The following is an 18,587-nucleotide window of genomic DNA, read 5'->3' on the forward strand; positions in this document are numbered from 1 at the left end:
AAGCTGATGGTAGGCACTCCTGGCCGTCGCATCCATCTGGGCTGTCATTTGGAGCGACGGATCCAGGAGCACCCCCAAACTACGAACACAGTCTTTCAGGGAGTGTAGCCCCATCCAGAACTGGCTGACACACCTCCAAACCTAGGTCAGAGCCCTTGACAGCAAGCACCTCTGTTTTGTCTGGATTCAGCTTCAGTAAACATTGGAACCTGTCCAGGTGGGCTCTTCCTTTCACTTGACCCCACCTTGCTGCAGGCGCGGATTGGGAGACTAGCTCTGCTGCTGTTAAAAGTGATTAAAACCTTTAATAGTTCTTCTCAGTGTCTGGAATGCGCGAGGTTTCGGAGGGGAGAAATAATCCGTCTTCAGGAGCTGACGCTGGAAACCTTATTCTTATGTTTTGAATATTCTCCGGAGCCCTTTTCCCTTCTGAGCGTTCTGCTGAACGGCCTCTAATCAAAGAGTTGTGGCTCGTAGCTGCAAGTCTCCCCACAGAACGCTTTGATTAGAGGCAGTTCAGCAGAACGCTCAGAAGGGAAAAGGGCTCCGGAGAATATTCAAAATATAAGAATTATTTCTCCCCTCCCTCTCCCACCCTAGAGGCCTTCAAGAGGCAGCTGGACCACCATCTGTCAGGGATGCTTTAGGGTGGATTCCTGCATTGAGCAGGGGGTTGGACTCGATGGCCTTTTGGCCCCTTCCAACTCTGCTATTCTATGATTCTATGATTAAGAACTATTAAAGATTTTAATCACTTTTAACAGCACCAGAGCTAGTCTCTCAATCCGCGCCTGCACAGTGGTGCCTCCTTACCCTGCTAACTACACGCACGCACGCCTTGCTGCAGCCAGTAGGAGAAGACAGGCCCTCTCCAGGGCCGCGTCACACAGGGTCATGCATTGGCTATGTCTCGGTTGGACGACTGCAACCTTCTTCTCACTGGCCTTCCTTCTTCTCACATCAGTTCGCTGGTTTCTGTTCACCACTCTGCTGCTAAGATCATCTTCTTGGCTCGCCGCTCTGACCATGTCACTCCACTTCTGAAATCTCTTCATTGGCTTCCAATTCACCTCAGAATCCAATATAAACTTCTCCTATTGACCTACAAAGCTTTTCACAGCCTAGCTCCTTCCTATCTCTCCTCTCTCATCTCACCCTATTGCCCCGCTCGTGCTCTCCGCTCCTCTGATGACATGTTTCTCACCTGCCCAAGGGTCTCTCCTTCCCTTGCTCGGCTTCGTCCGTTCTCTTCCGCTGCCCCTTACGCCTGGAACGCTCTTCCAGAACGTTTGCGAACTACAAGTTCAATCGCAGCTTTTAAAGCTCAGCTAAAAACTTTTCTTTTCTCTAAAGCTTTTAAAACTTGATTTTGATCTGACTTTTATACTGTTAGTTTTACTCTACCCTGTGCCTGTTTGGTGCATTCTCTTCCCCTTCTTATTGCTTTATTATGATTCTATTAGAATGTAAGCCTATGCGGCAGGGTCTTGCTATATTATTGTTTTACTCTGTACAGCACCATGTACACTGATGGTGCTATATAAATAAATAAAAATAAGAAGGGTGGCTTCGTGACGTGGAAATAGCTCCTTAGCCACAGTAGCCAGAAGTGTAACCTTCACCCTCCACTCAGACACAGCATATTGGTGGCCATATTTCTTTTCTTTTCTTTTTTTTGCCACCTAATGCACAAGTGACTGGAGGCCGTAGCAGGAAAAGTGCCACAGGAAGGGAGATGGGTCTGGTTCAGGACCTCTGCGCCAGGCTAGAAGGGGAGCAGTGCACCCCACAAATGTGCATATTATTGCCTCGCAGATCGAGTTAAAGCTCATGCCTTAAGTCTCTGGCTAACCTTGCTGTGTCTTCTTGCAAACGCTATCTCTGTGATCATTCAAAAACAACCTTAATGCCTGTTTGTTATGGGTGGCAACACCCGTCCATTCCACTTACCAGTTTTCACTGGGAGGGAGGCATTATGTAACGTAAGACAAACCCACCTTACGTAAGTGACATCTTAACCCTTGGTTGAAGTAGGGCTGTTTGTCCTCAGTATTGCAAGTACTTGCAGGTAATAGAATCATAGAATCATAGAATAGCAGAGTTGGAATCGAGTCCAACCCCCTGCTCAATGCAGGAATCCACCTTAAAGTATCCCTGACAGATGATTGTCCAGCTGCCTCTTGAAGGCCTCTAGTGTGGGAGAGCCCACAACCTCCCTAGGTAACTGGTTCCATTGTCGTACTGCTCTAACAGTCAGGAAGTTTTTCCTGATGTCCAGCTGGAATCTGGCTTCCTTTAACTTGAGCTCGTTATTCCATGTCCTGCACTCTGGGAGGATTGAGAAGAGATCCTGGCCCTCCTCTGTGTGACAACCTTTTAAGTATTTGAAGAATGCTATCATGTCTCCCCTCAATCTTCTCTTCTCCAAGCTAAACATGCCCAGTTCTTTCAGTCTCTCTTCATAGGGCTTTGTTTCCAGACCCCTGATCATCCTGGTTGCCCTCCTCTGAACATGCTCCAGCTTGTCTGCGTCCTTCTTGAATTGTGGAGCCCAGAACTGGACGCAATACTCTAGATGAGGCCTAACCAGTGCCGAATAGAGAGGAACCAGGACCTCACGTGATTTGGAAGCTATACTTCTATTGGTTGAAGTAGGGCTGTTTGTCCTCAGTATTGCAAGTACTTGCAGGTAATAAAATTATTCCTTTCAGCCGAACGGCGTCCAGGTTAAAGCTGGACCACGATACTTTGATCCCATCCAGTACAGGTCCCCAGTACCCTTAAGGTTTCCCCACCAATGACCTCTGTCGCTCTTGTGGCCTTAAATATTCCGGAAGCCCCATCTTCAGAGCCATCAAAGCTGTCGTTTTCAAAGGGTCAGCTTTTGCCGCTATGGGGAATGCCAGAAAAAAATGACAAGGTATTGTTTTCAGATGATTTATTTATTCATTTATTTATTGCATTTCTATACCGCCCAATAGCCGGCGCTCTCTGGGCGGTTCACAAAAATTAAAACCATTCAAAGTATAAAACAACTTGATGATGCCAAGTTCTGCATCTCAAAGTTTGCATGGGGGAGGGGCCCGTAGCTCAGGTATAGAGCACCTGCTTTCTTTGCAGAAGGTCCCAGGTTCAAGGGACAGGTAGAAGGAAGGATCAGGTGGCAGGACTTGGGAAAACCCTTTCTCTGCCTGAACCTCCAGCGGTCAGGGCTAAGCTCCATAGACAAATTGTCTGCCCTGGCTGCCTTAAACTGGCGCACAGCACTCTTATAACTGAGGGAGGAGGGAATTGGGCGTTTACACAGTGACCCCCTAAGATGTGGGAGGAATTTAGTCCAATGAAGGGGGTGCTCCAGGTTGTCAGAAACTGCATAGCAGTTTGGGAGCTGGTCTGCCAAGGGTTCTCTTAGATAAGTGTAAGAATTATGATCTTCTGTGGCACACACACACACCCCTTTCTGGGCATGCCTCGGGACTCATCCTGACACAATAGGCATCCTTCTCGGAAGCTGGGTAATCCTGCTGCATTTGTACTCAGCCTTGGGAATAACTGAATGATCCAGGGCAGAAAGAGAGCAGCATTACTGCAGCAGAATCCAACTGAAAGGAGGCAAGACCAGAGCAGTGGATCATACAGAGACGCAGCCAATGGCCTCCTCTGTGGCTGTAGTGTTAACAGGAGCTTTCTTTAGTTGATTGGGAAATTATTGGCGCGTAGGCCATGGTGGACTAATAAGAGAAGCACACTGGTCTGGCTTTAAATCCCGTTCAGCTCCAGAAAGGAGGCAAAAGCGAGCTTCCTAACAAGTGCGAAATCAGGATGGGCTTTTTCGGTGCCAAATTGTACACCTTGCACCAGCGGGCCTAGTGTAGCCCACACAGCAGCTGCACAGCATCCATCCTTTTCCGTGATATATTTTTTTATTATTTTAAATCACATCCAACTTACAAACACACAGTACAAAAGAAAGAGAAACATACAAAGAAATAAAAACACACAAAACACATAAAAAACATACAAAGTTAAGATAGACTTCTGATTTCCTCCACAGCAAAAATATGTAACCGTATCTTCTCATACTCTATAATTACCCCCCAAAAAAGCAAATTTCCCCTCTTTTATCTTAAAATTTTCTTCTTAATCGTTGAATCCACAGATGAACGAGTCATTTTTTCTGGTCCCTGCAAAAAGTCTATAAGAGGTTTCCATTCAGTCAAAAGCATAACTGTTGACTTTTCTCTAATTATATAAGTTTTGCTGTCCCTGCCAGTTCCACCATCTTCATTAGCCATTCATCCATCGTAGGCAATATTGCATCTTTCCATTTTGGTGCATATAATAATGTATAAGAATCATAGAATAGCAGAGTTGGAAGGGGCCTACAAGGCCATCGAGTCCAACCCCTGCTCAATGCAGGAATCCACCCTAAAGCATCCCTGACAGATGGTTGTCCAGCTGCCTCTTGAAGGCCTCTAGTGTGGGAGAGCCCACCACCTCCCTAGGTCACTGGTTCCATTGTCGTACTGCTCTAGCAGTCAGGACGTTTTTCCTGATGTCCAGCTGGATAGAGTCCCATAGTTCTTTTTCATCAGCTCGTCCGTCCATTAACCCCAAAAGGAAGTATTTCCGCCATCCATCCTTTTCCAGGCGGTCTTGCGCAGGACCTCGCTTCAACCTGTCAAAGGCACCTACAGCAGCACATAACCCTGCAAGAGAAATAACCTGCTTCAGAGTTTCTTCCTTGACTCTGCCTTTCAGCTCTGACCCTATTGTGGTCCCCAACTTCTTCCTTCCGCCGCAAGATCTGGAAGCCTCCATGAGACTGCTCAGTATTTCTTCTTCTCCTCCTCCTCCTCCGTCAGCTTCTGCTAGTAAAGTAAGTATGGCCGCTTTCTGTTCTTCCCTCCCTGCCTTTCCTTTAAGCAAGAGCATAGACAAAAAGCCAGGGTTGCTGGGAGGGGTGGGGGCGTTTCCTGAAACTTAAGAAACTGACTTCCAAGTAAACACAGTTATACTTGGTCTGCCAAGGGAAAGGAGCTCTCCAAGGTATGCCGAGCCAGAACCGTTGAGGGCCTTGCTGGCAGGCCTGTGCATTCAGGAGTTCCTCCGTCATACACCACACAAGCCTGGAGTTCAAGATCAGGGGCAGGATTCAGCTTTCCCGGTGTTACATCCGGGGCGTGGGCGGCAGGGAGCTAGGCTGGGCCGCCGGGACCCGGAGGAGTGAGGTAGAAGAGAACACCGCACTGAAGCGGGATCAAGAAAGGTTCAGCTTTATTGGCTGTCACTAGTGTGGGCCAGGGCCAGAGCCAGAGGCCCCCTCCCGTAGCATGCAAGAGTTCAGAGGCACAGTTGAACCCGAGTCTGGGCCGAGCTGGAGCAACGTCCCAGAACCGGCACAAGGGTTCAGCACCACCTGCTGAGACAGAGGCAGAACCACAGCATAGTCCAGAGGCAGTCCAAGGGTCAGGAACCAGCAAGGCAGAGGCAAAGCGAAGTCCAAATGCAGTCCAGAAGTCAGGAACCAACAAAGTGTAGTAGAGGCAAAGCGAAGTCCAAAGGCAGTCCAGAAGTCAGGAACCAACAAAGTGTAGTAAAGGCAAAGCGAAGTCCAAAGGCAGTCCAGAAGTCAGGAACCAACAAAGTGTAGTAGAGGCAAAGCGAAGTCCAAAGGCAGTCCAGAAGTCAGGAACCAACACGATCAGGAATGGGCATAGAGTTTCACGGGACGCAGACCCAGGCAGCACAGGAACAGTGTTGCTGTGGCAAGGGTTGAGAGAGCAGTGCAGTGCTTAAATAGCTCTTACCCTGGCCCCACCCAGCTGGACTCCAATCACACCCCCTGCGTGTAGTTAGTCAGGGGCCTGAGGCTTGCAAACACCCCAGCAGGACAGGTCCTGACCAAAGACCTGGGTCCTGCAAGCACTCGGTACAGCATAGACCTGGGTCCTGCAAGCACTCGGTACAGCATAGATCCTGACACCCGGGAATATTTTTGCAAAAGCCAATGCCTAGGAGATGGGTTTGGATGATTGGGTGAATTCTTGAAAGCGTGGCTGAGTGGGGAGAGCTTGCAGAGGGGGGGGCGGTCTGTTGATCCAGGAGGTGCCATAAATAGATATTTGCTCTTCGTATAAATAACAGAGGGGAAAGGAGCGGAATCATGCAGAATAAAACCGATGTGTGCTAATAGGTCTGCTAATGGCTATCGGCTGTGATAAAGTAGCGGAACCCTGGTGCGCAGAGATTGATGTTTTTCTGAGTACCAGATATTTTTCTGATTGATATTTTTCTGAGAACAAGCCGTCTGGTCCCGCTTGTAATAATAATAACAATAACAACAATAAATTTATTTCTTACCTGCCTCTCTGTTTGGATCAAGGCGGGGAACAACAATAAATATAAGTGCATAAAATTGATTAAAAACATAGTATACATAGTTAAAACATCCGAAAAACATCCTAAAATTCCACTGCCGGAAGAGTTCAGTCTTAATAGCTTTCTTAAATGCTAAAAGACTATTAAGTTGACGGATCTCCTCCGGCAGGCCGTTCCACAGTCTGGGAGTAGCGAAAGAGGAGGTCCTCTGGGTAACAGTTGTAAGCCTACTTTTGGCTGGCTGAAGGAAATTCTTCCCAGAGGACCCCGACGGTGGAATGCCCTCCCCTGGGAGGCCCGATTGGCGCCAACGTGGACTGCATTTCGACGCCAAGTAAAAACATGGCTTTTTAACAAAGCCTTTGATGGTTAAACTCACTGGCACATTGTTTTCACTGCTTATACTGCTTTTAAATTATATATTGTTTTAACTTGATTCATACTTTAATTCATTTTTAACTCTGCATATTTATTGTTTTATACTGCATGCTTTTATCTGTACGCCGCTCTGAGATCTTAATGATATAGGGTGGGATATAAATGTTTTAAATAAATAAATAAATAAATAAATATACCAGTGACCAACCTGGCTGCCATATTTTGGACTAATTGAAGTTTCCAGGCTAGGCACAAAGGTAGCCCTCCGTATGTAGACGTGCATTGCAGAAGTCGAGCCTGTAGTCTTCCGGGGGGCATCTGGGCAGCTACTGTGGGAAAGTGGATGCTGGACTAAGGAGCCCCCAAATCTAATCCCGGCAGAGCATTTGCTGCGTCTTTAAATTGGCTTGATTTGCACCATTTGTACAAGTTGGTGTTTTCTTGACCCAGAATGTGATGGAGGGTGGAGTGACAGAGAGAGTGTGTGTATCAAGGCAGGGATGGATTTCTGGATTGAAGCTTTTCTTTCTTTTTTCTTCGCATTTTTATTGTGAATTTAACAGAACCAAACAAAAACGAAATCGTGAAAAAGAAAAACAAAGAAACATTACATATATAGGAATATCAACATTCCCCCCCCTATCAGATATAGCATTCAAAAAAAGAAAGAAAGAAAAAAGGAGAGAATTATGCATAGTTTTCAAGAAAGGCAGACCAAATATCCATGTATTTATCCACTCGCAAGTGGCGCCTATATAACACCTGTTCATATGCTGATCATAGAATCATAGAATAGCAGAGTTGGAAGGGGCCTACAAGGCCATCCAGTCCAACCCCCTGCTCAATGCAGGAATCCACCCTAAAGCATCCCTGACAGTCTTGAATGTCTCTAGTGTGGGAGAGCCCACAACCTCCCTAGGTAGCTGATTCCATTGTCGTACTGCTCTAACAGTCAGGAAGTTTTTCCTGATATCCAGCTGGAATCTGGCTTCCTTTAACTTGAGCCTGTTATTCCATGTCCTGCACTCTGGGAGGATCGAGAAGAGATCCTGGCCCTCCTCTGTGTGACAACCTTTCAAGTATTTGAAGAGTGCTATCATGTCTTCCCTCAATCTTCTCTTCTCCAGGCTAAACATGCCCAGTTCTTTCAGTCTCTAGAATCATAGAATCATAGAATAGCAGAGTTGGAAGGGGCCTACAAGGCCATCGAGTCCAAGCCCCTGCTCAATGCAGGAATCCACCCTAAAGCATCCCTGACAGATGGTTGTCCAGCTGCCTCTTGAAGGCCTCTAGTGTGGGAGAGCCCACAACCTCCCTAGGTAGCTGATTCCACTGTCGCACTGCTCTAACAGTCAGGAAGTTTTTCCTGATGTCCAGCCGGAATCTGGCTTCCTTTAACTTGAGCCCGTTATTCCGTGTCCTGCACTCTGGGAGAATCGAGAAGAGATCCTGGCCCTCCTCTGTGTGACAACCTTTTAAGTATTTGAAGAGTGCTCTCTTCATAGGGCTTTGTTTCCAGACCCCTGATCATCCTGGTTGCCCTCCTCTGAACATGCTCCAGCTTGTCTGCGTCCTTCTTGAATTGTGGAGCCCATAACATGCTGTTAAGTCCTAAGTCCATATAGCGCTGTTAAGTCCTAAGTCCATTGCATTATGGGAGGTGAGCATCCTTCCAGCGTGATAGTATAAGTCATTTAGCTGTCCTAAGGTCTCTGGATTGAATCTTGAAGTGGGAGGTCTGTGAATTGGGGACAGGTGAGTAAAATTGGGGCAGGCACTTCCAGAATGTCACATGTGACTCTTGAAATATCAGGAGCTGGCAGGAGATGTGGGCTTACCAAATGAGCTTAGAGCAAAACGCTTCTGAGAAACGAGGCTTAAGATTGCCTCTTAAAGCAGAGAGACCGCTAACAACTTAGAAAGAATCGCTGTTAATAAGGAATACAGCGAGAGGCATTGGGTTGTTCATTTATAAGTGCATGAAGGAACTTATTTCCTCTTGCTTCGCTGGCTTCTTTAGAATAATTTTCCGTAAAGCGTCAGGTGTTTGGGTTTTTTATAGTCTGTCACAGAATGTTGTTTACATCGAGCCCAGAAATCCCAGGGCCTGGTGTAAGTTTCACTGGGCAAGTGACTTATTGGCTGCCATTCCCAGAATCAAATCTAATGGGTTAGTTCCCCCCCTCCCTTTGGTTTATGGAAGGAAAAGGAACATTTGCAAAAGAAGAACATCTTGTTTGTGTAAAACCAGAGATAGAACCTTGTGACCCGAATGTAATGACCAGGACGTGATGTTAAATGTTAAATGAGACGGCCGCAGAATTTTCCTTATAAGGGCTTCCAGATTTTAAAATGGTGGGAGTGAGCCCAAAGAAAAGGGCAGCGCTTGGGAAGTAACCACGTAGAAACACTGAATCGGAAAGGCCTTGGTGGATTTTATCAAGCTCCCTAAATGGCTCCTTCTTACCTACGTTGGGATTCGCACTTTGGTTTTCCAGTTCATAGAGCATCATACTGGTTACTAAGCTACCATGCAGGGGCTTGAGTTAGGATTTTTCAAGATAATGGAATTTTCACCTGGCCCTGGATGTAGGAGCTCTTGGTTTGGGGTGGGTGCGAGGGGGTCCATGGCTACGGAAATCAAAGTGCTGTGTTCTCGCAAGAAGTTCACAGAGGGAAATCTTGAGGCATAGCGCTCCCCCACAACTATATTTTCCGTAACATAATGAATGGGGAATGTATGTATGGCAGGGTTCACATGAGTGCTTTGGTCCCACTGGAAAGAAATCCGGCCCTTCGGTTCACCGAGCACTTTCCCTTCCATTGAGCCAAAGCATTGCTCAAAGGTGCTGATCATAATGTAGAATATCTTTGCAACCCACGGCCAGCCGCCCCATCTGCCAAAGCTGCTATCAGTGTGCTGCAGCGTGGGAATGTCACAGCTCCAGCTCTATCCATGGGAATACAAGCTCCGCTTTGTAAAGGCAAATCCCTTCCTTGAAAGCCGTGCCCGTCTCGTTCAGTCTCCTTGGTCCTCTAAGCTGCCTGATGCCAGGTGCAAGCAGAGTGGTCTGCTGTCTCCGTTGTGCTACGCTTAGAAAATCCTGAGCGTGCCTCCCGGTTATCTCAGGAGAGAGCTGCAGTTTCGAGACCAGGAAAAACTAGACACAGCCTCTCGTCTCTTCCTCCTGCTTTTCTGGGAAGGAGAAAAACTGTGCGTTAATGCAGAGAGTCTTGAGAGTTCATAGGCAAGGCAAAAGTTCTTTTAAAAAGGTTTTTTGAAAAAAAACGGTATCAGCTGTTTGAGAAATTCTAGCGAGATGGTGTGTGCATTTTCGAGATCCCTTACTTTGTCCAAGGATTGCTGAAGCCCACCTGACCACCTCTTTTCTCTCCCCCAGCCTTGTACGTTTCATGTGAATTGTAAACCTCTGTATGTGGTTCAGGTCCCCTCTGAGTCCCACACAACACCAAAAGATGGGACCTGTAGTCACGGCACGCACGTTGTCCCTTCCCTACAGTTCCCAATTTATATAGAGCTCCCAGCCTCCCACAAATCCTTAGGCACTGGCTTTATGGCAGCCATCCCATTCCCTGCCTGCACATGATCACTCCTATTTTTTTAAAAAAAACAACGCCTAGAAGTTGCAACTAGAAATGAAAGCAAAATTTCCATTCTCAGCAGATTTGATTTTCATGGTAGAACGAGGGGCAAGTTCTCGGCTGATTCTTTTTTAAAACGAACAAACTGAAGAGGTCAAATTGTGTCACAAAAGCCCTTAGGCGTACTTTTCAGGGTGTGTTATCTGTGAACAAGGTCTTGTCATTGCAACAGCCGGTCTTCCTAGTTCCTTGGAAATTCACTCAGTTCGCTGGTCTCCCACCCAAACAAGCCCCAGGACACAAGATCTTTTAAAGCGAGCGGTCATAGCCACGTCTGTTGTTATCGCATTTGTATCCCGCCCTTTAGGCTGTCAGAGCGCCTTGCAAAGGCAAGAAGTAAGACAGCCCCTGCCCACAGGGCTTACATACAGTCTAAAAGCCATGGCATGAAAGGAAAGGAGGTTGGGAGGGTGGAGAGAGAAAAAAAGCAAATTCAGGCACTCGTCTCTTAGTGACGAAGTTCAGGTCATGCAGTTGGAGCTAAATACCGTGGAAGGGCTGTGCTTCCTCTTCAGTGGCGGTTGGTTGCGCGAGGGAGGAGGGGATCCAGGCGCGACAGAGGGTGCCTGCCTGTCTGCTGCTGCTTTTCACTCGTAAACTCTGTGAAGAAGCACGTGCTTTGCATGAAAATAGTTCCAGGTTCAGCCTGTGGCATCTCCAGTTTGAAAGGAGCAGGTAGCAAGGGATAGGAAAGGCCTCCCTCTGTCTGAGCGCTGCTGCCCTTCAGAGAAGACAATGCTCGGCTGGATGGAGAAATAGTCTGACCTGCTATAAGGAACCTTCCTATGTTCCTCCAGGCATTTCAGGGGCCCGTAGTTCCAGCAATCCCAAAAGGTAGGCAGGTTGAGTGAGCAGGCTCACTTCCCTTGCTTTGCCCAGCTCCCTGGCACTAGGTAGAAAGTCAGGGCTCCTGTGCAGTGTGTGTGGGGCGGGGGGAGCTGAATGGCTTTGCCCGTCTCTCCTGTGCTACACAGCAGATAGTTTTCTTCCATCATGGAGCCACTTCTCTGCTTCTTCACCCTGCAACCACAGGATGTGGTGATGGCCACCAATTTGGATGGCTTTGATAGGGAGTTGGATAAATTCCTGGAGGAGAAGGCTATCCATGGCTACTAGCCCTGATGGCTCTGTGCTATCTCCATTATTCGAAGCAGTAAGCCTGTGTGCCCCAGTTGCTGGGGAACATGGGCGGGAGGGTGCTGTTGCACCATGTCCTGCTTGTTGGTCCCTGGCCGATGGCTGGTTGGCCCCTGTGTGAACAGAGTGCTGGACTAGATGGACCCTCGGTCTGATCCAGCATCAGGGCTCTTCGTATGTTCTTGAAAATTGTTTCCTTCGCTACACTCCCCCCACCCACCCCGCTGGACCTGGGAGGCTCTTGTGCCTGAATGCTCCGCCTGCCACTTCATAGGGGCACGTCTCAGCTGCCTCAGAGCTCCTGGTTTCATAGAATCATAGAATAGCAGAGTTGGAAGGGGCCTACAAGGCCATTGAGTCCAACCCCCTGCTCAATGCAGGAATGCAAGAGCTGCCCTTCGGGAACATCTCCCAACCAGGACCCTTTTGCTCGTTTTTCTCTGGAGGAGCCCTGTTAAAAGTCTGCGGGGCGCCGTGAATTGCAGCCTTAAGGCACCAGGTGGCTGCCCGAGCTGGAGGCCAGCCGGCTTACTTATCTTTAAATGACCCAGAAATTGGAGGCCGGGCTCTTCTGGAACAAGCTAGACCCTGTCCGCTCGGCTCCAGCTCAATTCACGGCTCCGGTGTTGAAATAAGAAACATGCTAAACAATTCTCCGGCATGTCAAAGATACGGGAAGGTGGGAGACCCCCCACACCCACCCACACCGCGGCAGGCGGGCTCTTAGGAGAAACCTGCGCATGCACTTCTCACTTTGTATATCCCACATCGCTTGCTGACTGAAGCTGTACAGAGGTCAATGACACGAGCGCCGAGCCAGCTGAAGCTGGTTCCGCTTTCTGTAACTTTAGTGTTTAACAGCTGTTGCAGCGGCACATGCCCTGGGCAGGGGGGCAGCTGCCATCTGAGCACGCGCAAGAGCGTAGTCAGCACTTCAGTGCCCCTACAGATAATTTGAATAGGAGGCATATAAATATAATACCAGGGTCATTTGTTTGGATTTTTAACCCATCCTTTCAGCAATAGCTCAGGAGCGGTTGCAACTGGCTGATAAGGCCACCCAGTGTGGTTACCCCAAGAGCACTTGCTTGCTCTTAAGAATCATAGAATAGCAGAGTTGGAAGGGGCCTACAAGGCCATCAAGTCCAACCCCCTGCTCAATGCAGGAATCCACCCTAAAGCATCCCTGACAGATGGTTGTCCAGCTGCCTCTTGAAGGCTTCTAGTGTGGGAGAGCCCACCACCTCCCTAGGTAACTGATTCCATTGTCATACTGCTCTAACAGTCAGGAAGTTTTTCCTGATGTCCAGCCTGAATCTGGCTTCCTTTAACTTGAGCCCGTTATTCCGTGTCCTGCACTCTGGGAGGATCGAGAAGAGATCCTGGCCCTCCTCTGTGTGACAAACTTTTAAGTATTTGAAGAATCATAGAATCATAGAATAGCAGAGTTGGAAGGGGCCTACAAGGCCATCGAGTCCAACCCCCTGCTCAATGCAGGAACCCACCTTAACGCATCCCTGACTGATGGTTGTCCAGTTGCCTCTTGAAGGCTTCTAGTGTGGGAGAGCCCACCACCTCCCTAGGTAACTGGTTCCATTGTTGTACTGCTCTAACAGTCAGGAAGTTTTTCCTGATGTCCAGCTGGAATCTGGCTTCCTGTAACTTGAGCCCGTTATTCCGTGTCCTGCACTCTGGGATGATCGAGAAGAGATCCTGGCCCTCCTCTGTGTGACAAACTTTCAAGTATTTGAAAAATCATAGAATAGCAGAGTTGGAAGGGGCCTACAAGGCCATCGAGTCCAACCCCCTGCTCAATGCAGAAATCCACCCTAAAGCATCCCTGACAGATGGTTGTCCAGCTGCCTCTAGTGTGGGAGAGCCCACCACCTCCCTAGGGAACTGGTTCCATTGTCGTACTGCTCTAACTGTCAGGAAGTTTTTCCTGATGTCCAGCCGGAATCTGGCTCTTCCCGTAACTTGAGCCCATGATTCCGTGTCCTGCACTCTGGAATGATCGAGAAGAGATCCTGGCCATCCTCTGTGTGACAACCTTTCAAGTATTTGAAGAATCATAGAATAGCAGAGTTGGAAGGGGCCTACAAGGCCATCGAGTCCAACCCCCTGCTCAATGCAGGAATCCACCCTAAAGCATCCCTGACAGAGGGTTGTCCAGCTGCCTCTTGAAGGCCTCTAGTGTGGGAGAGCCCACCACCTCCCTAGGTAACTGGTTCCATTGTCGTACTGCTCTAACAGTCAGGAAGTTTTTCCTGATGTCCAGCTGGCTTCCTTTAACTTGAGCCCGTTATTCCGTGTCCTGCACTCTGGGAGGATCGAGAAGAAAGAGATCATGTCTCCCCTTCCCTGACCCCAGGGGGGGTGTGCTTGAATAAAAAGGGGGAATTAGTGGAGAGTTTCCAACAATCATTAAGAAAGGCCCTTTGACCCTGTGATTCAGAGCAAAAGACTGTGGACTATTGTGAGGGTGAACGGGTGGGAGGGAGCCTGCCTGCAATCCCAGCTGAAGCTGTGAAGGGGTTGAGAGGAGGCTGTCGAGAAAGGCTACGAGGAGCTGACAGGGCTGCAACTTGAGGATCCATTGCCGGAGTTCACAAGACCGACTGAGAAAGCCAGGGAACCGCTTTCTTGCAGGCCACCCTGTGTGGAGGTGTCCTCATAAACCAGAGCTGTGGGGCCAAATCTTCGCATTGAACAGGTCCAAATCTGTGCATGGACTATATGGCACACATTTGACTCCTGTTATATGCAGGCATTGAATCTTCTGGTTCAAAGAAGCAGCAGAGAAATGTGGTGTGGGGGGTGGAATAGAAGATGCTTAAACCCACAGAATCAAGACGAGATATAAAAGCAGGCTTGAATGGCAGCGGTTAACCAGTCAAGAATGTCCCATTTCCGTAGGCAGGCCATTCCGGTAGTCAGCGACCCTCAGGTCTCAGCATGCAGATTTGGGAGTGCGGCAGCAGACCTGCTAGGTAGGTGAAAGGCGAGATAGCTAGCTGCCCAGGTACTGAAGCCTCTGCCCCGCCCCCTCCACACCTGCTCCTGGCTTTGAAGCCAGGATGCTGGAGTTGGGGGGTGGGGCAGTGGCTTCGAAGCGGCGCCATTCTGAAGCCTCCGCCCCCAACCCCAGCGTCCTGGCTTCGAAGCCAGAAACGGCTTCCGGCCGGGCGGTGGCTTTGAAGCCAGGACGCTGGGGTTGGGGGGCGGCCAGGGGGGCGGCTTTGGAACAGCGCGCCCGGAAGCCGCTCTAGGAGAGCAGCTTCCGGGTGCGCCGTTCGGCGCCCTCCTTTGCTTGGCGCTCTAGGCCGCCGCCTGAGTTGCTTCTATGGCAGCACCGGCCCCGGAAGCAGGTGCTCCTACACTGAGCTCAGAGGGCTTTTTTGGTTGTAGCCCCCAGCCTTGGGAACTAGGGATGTGCTCCGCTTCTAATCGGACCGTAGAAGCAGGAGCGGAGCGGGGGGCTTCGCCTGCCCTTAAGGCGGAGGCGAAGAGGATTGGGGGGCCGGCAGAGCGTGGCGAAGAGCATCGAGGTGAAGGCGGATCCTTCGCCTCGATCCGGAGCTCCGCCGGAAAGGTAAGTGGGGTTTACCGGGCCCTGCCGCTGTCCCCCCGCCCTCCTCTCCCTTACCTGCCTCCGTCCGCGGTCTGTCAGCGTCTTCAATTGAGCCCGTGGTTCCAGCAGGAAGTTTGGGCCGCTTGCGGCCCAGACTTCCTGGTGGAACCGCGGGCTCAATTGAAGATGGCGACGGACCGCGGACGGAGGCAGGTAAGGTCCCCCTCTCCCTTGGTCCCTTACCGGGCTCTGCCGCCGTCGCCGCATGGGCGGCGATGGCGGCAGGGCCCGGTAACCCCCCCTATGGGGGGGGAACAGAGCTCCGATCCGGAGCTCCGAGCGGAGCGGAGTGGGGGCGGAGCGGAGCGGCCCGATCCGAAAATGGCGGATCTGAAAGTGAAGCGGAGTGGGGGGTCCGTGTACACCCCTATTGGGAACTCCCTGTTCCAGGAGAATTGTCTCTCCCACCCACCTCTCTGTCTTTCTTTCTCTCTCTCTGCTGGTATTCCACCACCACATGAAAGCCATGCCTGTTTTGTCATGCTTTTAGCTTCACCTTCTCCATGGTTTTGCCTGGCCCTCTTTTTGTGCTTTACCTGTGTCATTTTACCTACCATCTTCCCAGTTGAGCTATGGCCCCTTGCAGAGAGGGACCAGAGCTCAGTGAGATAGAGCACCTACTTTGCGTGCTGAAGGTCCCAGGTTCGATTCCTGGCATCTCTACGAAGGGCTGAAAAAAACCTGCCTGAAACTCTGGAGAGCTGTTGCTGCCAGTCAGTGTCGACAATACTGGGCTAGATGGACGAATGGTCTGACTCGTGATAAGACGTCTTCCGATGTTCCTTTAATTGTTTTGTTTTTTTGGCATTTCTTTTTTAAAGCACCTCGTTAACGTTAGCTGTCCCGAGTGTTGCATTTATCCAAATCCGGGAGGTAGAATATAAAACCTTTAAACCAATAAACTCTTTTAACGGAGGCCAGCATGGTTATGAGACAAGCCAGGGAGGCTCAGAAAGTAGAGCGCATGCTTTGCGTACAGAAGGTTCCAGGTTCGATTCCTGTCATCCCAAAGTAGGGCTACGGAGGAATCCTGCCTGAAACCCTGAAGGGCTGCTGCCAGTCAGTGCTGCCAGCACTGAGCTAGATGGGCCAGTAGTCCGACTCTGAACAAAGCAGCTCCTTGTGTCCCTAGGGTGACTTGTTGGCTCAGGGGTGGCCAAGATTTGAACTGGGGACTTTCCAGCTTTCTCTCAGCCGCTGTACTACATCAACCACAATGTATGATTGCAGGTTTTTGTACAATTTTGCTTCTGCAATTCATGGGGAGGGGCAATGAAGCCCTGCCACCACCACTTTCATTTGGCTTTTTAAAAAACATCAGCCACAAAAGTAGCCACCCACCCATGCCGCAAACCCTCAGTGCCTTTCCTTTTAGTAAGTAAGCACTTTGGGGGCTGTGCAGCTGTACCTCCCTTTCAGGGGGGCAGAAATGCCCCTTCTGCGTCTGCTGTGAGAAAGCCGTACAAATCTGCTTCCTTCCTGCCTCGCCCCAGACATTTTTGACAGCAGAAGGGAAACACTGCAAACATGTGCAGCCCTGGGAGAGGCACTTCGGATCAGGAAGTGAAAGACGTGATTGCCCTCTGTTATACAGGAGTCAACATCTGGCTCCCTCTGCTTTTAAAGTAAGGAGCAGGACAGAGAAACACTCCCTCTTCCGCAAGAAGCCCCAGTCCTGTTGGGATGAGATGTATTATTATTATTATTATTATTATTATTATTATTATTATTATTATTATTATTATTATATATTTAAAGGAAGTTACAGGAAGCCAGATTCCAGCTGGACATCAGGAAAAACTTCCTGACTGTTAGAGCAGTACGACAATGGAATCAGTTGCCTGGTGAGGTGGTAGACTCTCCCACACTAGAGGCCTTCAAGAGGCAGCTGGACAACCACCTGTCAGGGATGCTTTAGGGTGGATTCCTGCATTGAGCAGGGGGTTGGACTCGATGGCCTTGTAGGCCCCTTCCAACTCTGCTATTCTATGATTCTATTATTAATATTAGTATTAGTATTATTTATGACATTTATATACCTAGCTGAAGCTCTCTGGGAGGTTTACAAAGATAAGATTGGATTAAAAGGACTGAACATTAAAATCAATACACAAAATTTAGAAACATAAAAAACAGTTAACATTTAAAACAAATTTTAAATGCTCAGCCAGGCCAAAGCTATTGGAGTCAGTTTAATTAATTAATTAATTAATTAAAACTCAGCATATGATGTTGAATGCCTGGGAGAAAAGGAAAGTCTTAACCCGGCACTGAAAAGATAATGTTGGCGCCAGGCGGGCCTCATCAGGGAGATCATTCCATAATTGGGGGGGGCCACCACAGAAAAGGCCCTCTCCCTTGTTGCCGTCCTCCGAGCTTCCCTCGGGGGTAGGCACCCAGAGGAGGGCTTTAGATGTTGAGCGTAGTGTACGGGTAGGTTCATGTCGGGAGAGGCGTTCCATCAGGTATTGTTGTAGAATTGTTGTGGAACAGGAGCAGGGATAGAGGGGGAGTGATCCTTCAGTGGAAAGAAAAACACAGCAAAAGCAGGCTTTGTGGGCATGTGTAGAAAACCTTTGAGGAGACCAGAACTCAGACAAGAGGAAATTGTTTTGCTGGAAATGCACTTAAAACTGAAGCAATTGGTTTAACACACACGCACGCACCTCCAAACCCTATTGCCACATTACAGAGCTGGTCCCTGTGTCCTGAGCGGAAGTTTGGCTTTCTTCTTTTTCAGGCTGGAAGCGGTGGTGATGCTTCTGCTTCTGCTGCTGGGGCAATCCCTTACCGAAGGCCGAACCGTCACAAGCTGAGCATGATTCCAACACAGCTGCCAGAAGAGGAAACGAAAAGGATTGCTAGAATATTTTCTGCACAGCTCTCCACAAAACCATAGCAGAGGAATTAGACCCGAAGGATGCCCAGCAGCACTAGGCGAAACTGAAATCCCTAGCAAGGGCGGCAGCTGGGACTCACTGCAAGGACGGTCTTCTCTGAGCTCGGAAAGCCCAGAGCCAGCAGCCCCAGACCAAAAGCGATACACACACACACACACAAACACACACACACACACACACACCCTGCAAGCCCTCGTGGTTTGCGTGGAAGTTTTGCGCCTGAGAGAGAGCTGAGCCAGTTGTCTGCACACCAAAGTCTCGACACGCCCTCTTTCCGTGATGCCCATGCAATACCCATCCGTCCGTCTCTCCTAGAAGGACGCACGGAATTCGTTGGCTGAGCCAGGTAATTAGATTACGGGCAACGGCAGCAAGTACTGAGCAGACCGCCTGTCTTGAGTTCAGCTCTGGACTCCATCCTGTCTCCACCGCCTCCTGCATTTGGCTTCTCCTCCTATCCTGGGTTCTTCCGTTACTCTGGCAGTGTGGGAGCTGCA

At 49.3% G+C, this 18,587-nt stretch overlaps 1 protein-coding gene across 1 annotated transcript in view; it reads left to right on the top strand.

The window, feature by feature from the left end:
- Positions 1 to 18,186, top strand: part of C2CD3 (C2 domain containing 3 centriole elongation regulator) — a 104,864-nt gene extending 86,678 nt beyond the window's left edge. Inside the window, exons 32-33 of the mRNA XM_063127307.1 lie at positions 4,762 to 4,879; positions 17,931 to 18,186. Coding sequence (XP_062983377.1) covers positions 4,762 to 4,879; positions 17,931 to 18,089 — 277 coding nt within the window. The 3' untranslated portion in view covers positions 18,090 to 18,186. The remainder of the gene's footprint in view (positions 1 to 4,761; positions 4,880 to 17,930) is intronic.
- The last annotated feature ends 401 nt before the right edge of the window (positions 18,187 to 18,587 follow it).

The sequence above is a fragment of the Elgaria multicarinata genome, chromosome 5 (assembly GCF_023053635.1).
Source record: "Elgaria multicarinata webbii isolate HBS135686 ecotype San Diego chromosome 5, rElgMul1.1.pri, whole genome shotgun sequence".
Lineage (NCBI taxonomy): Eukaryota > Metazoa > Chordata > Lepidosauria > Squamata > Anguidae > Elgaria > Elgaria multicarinata.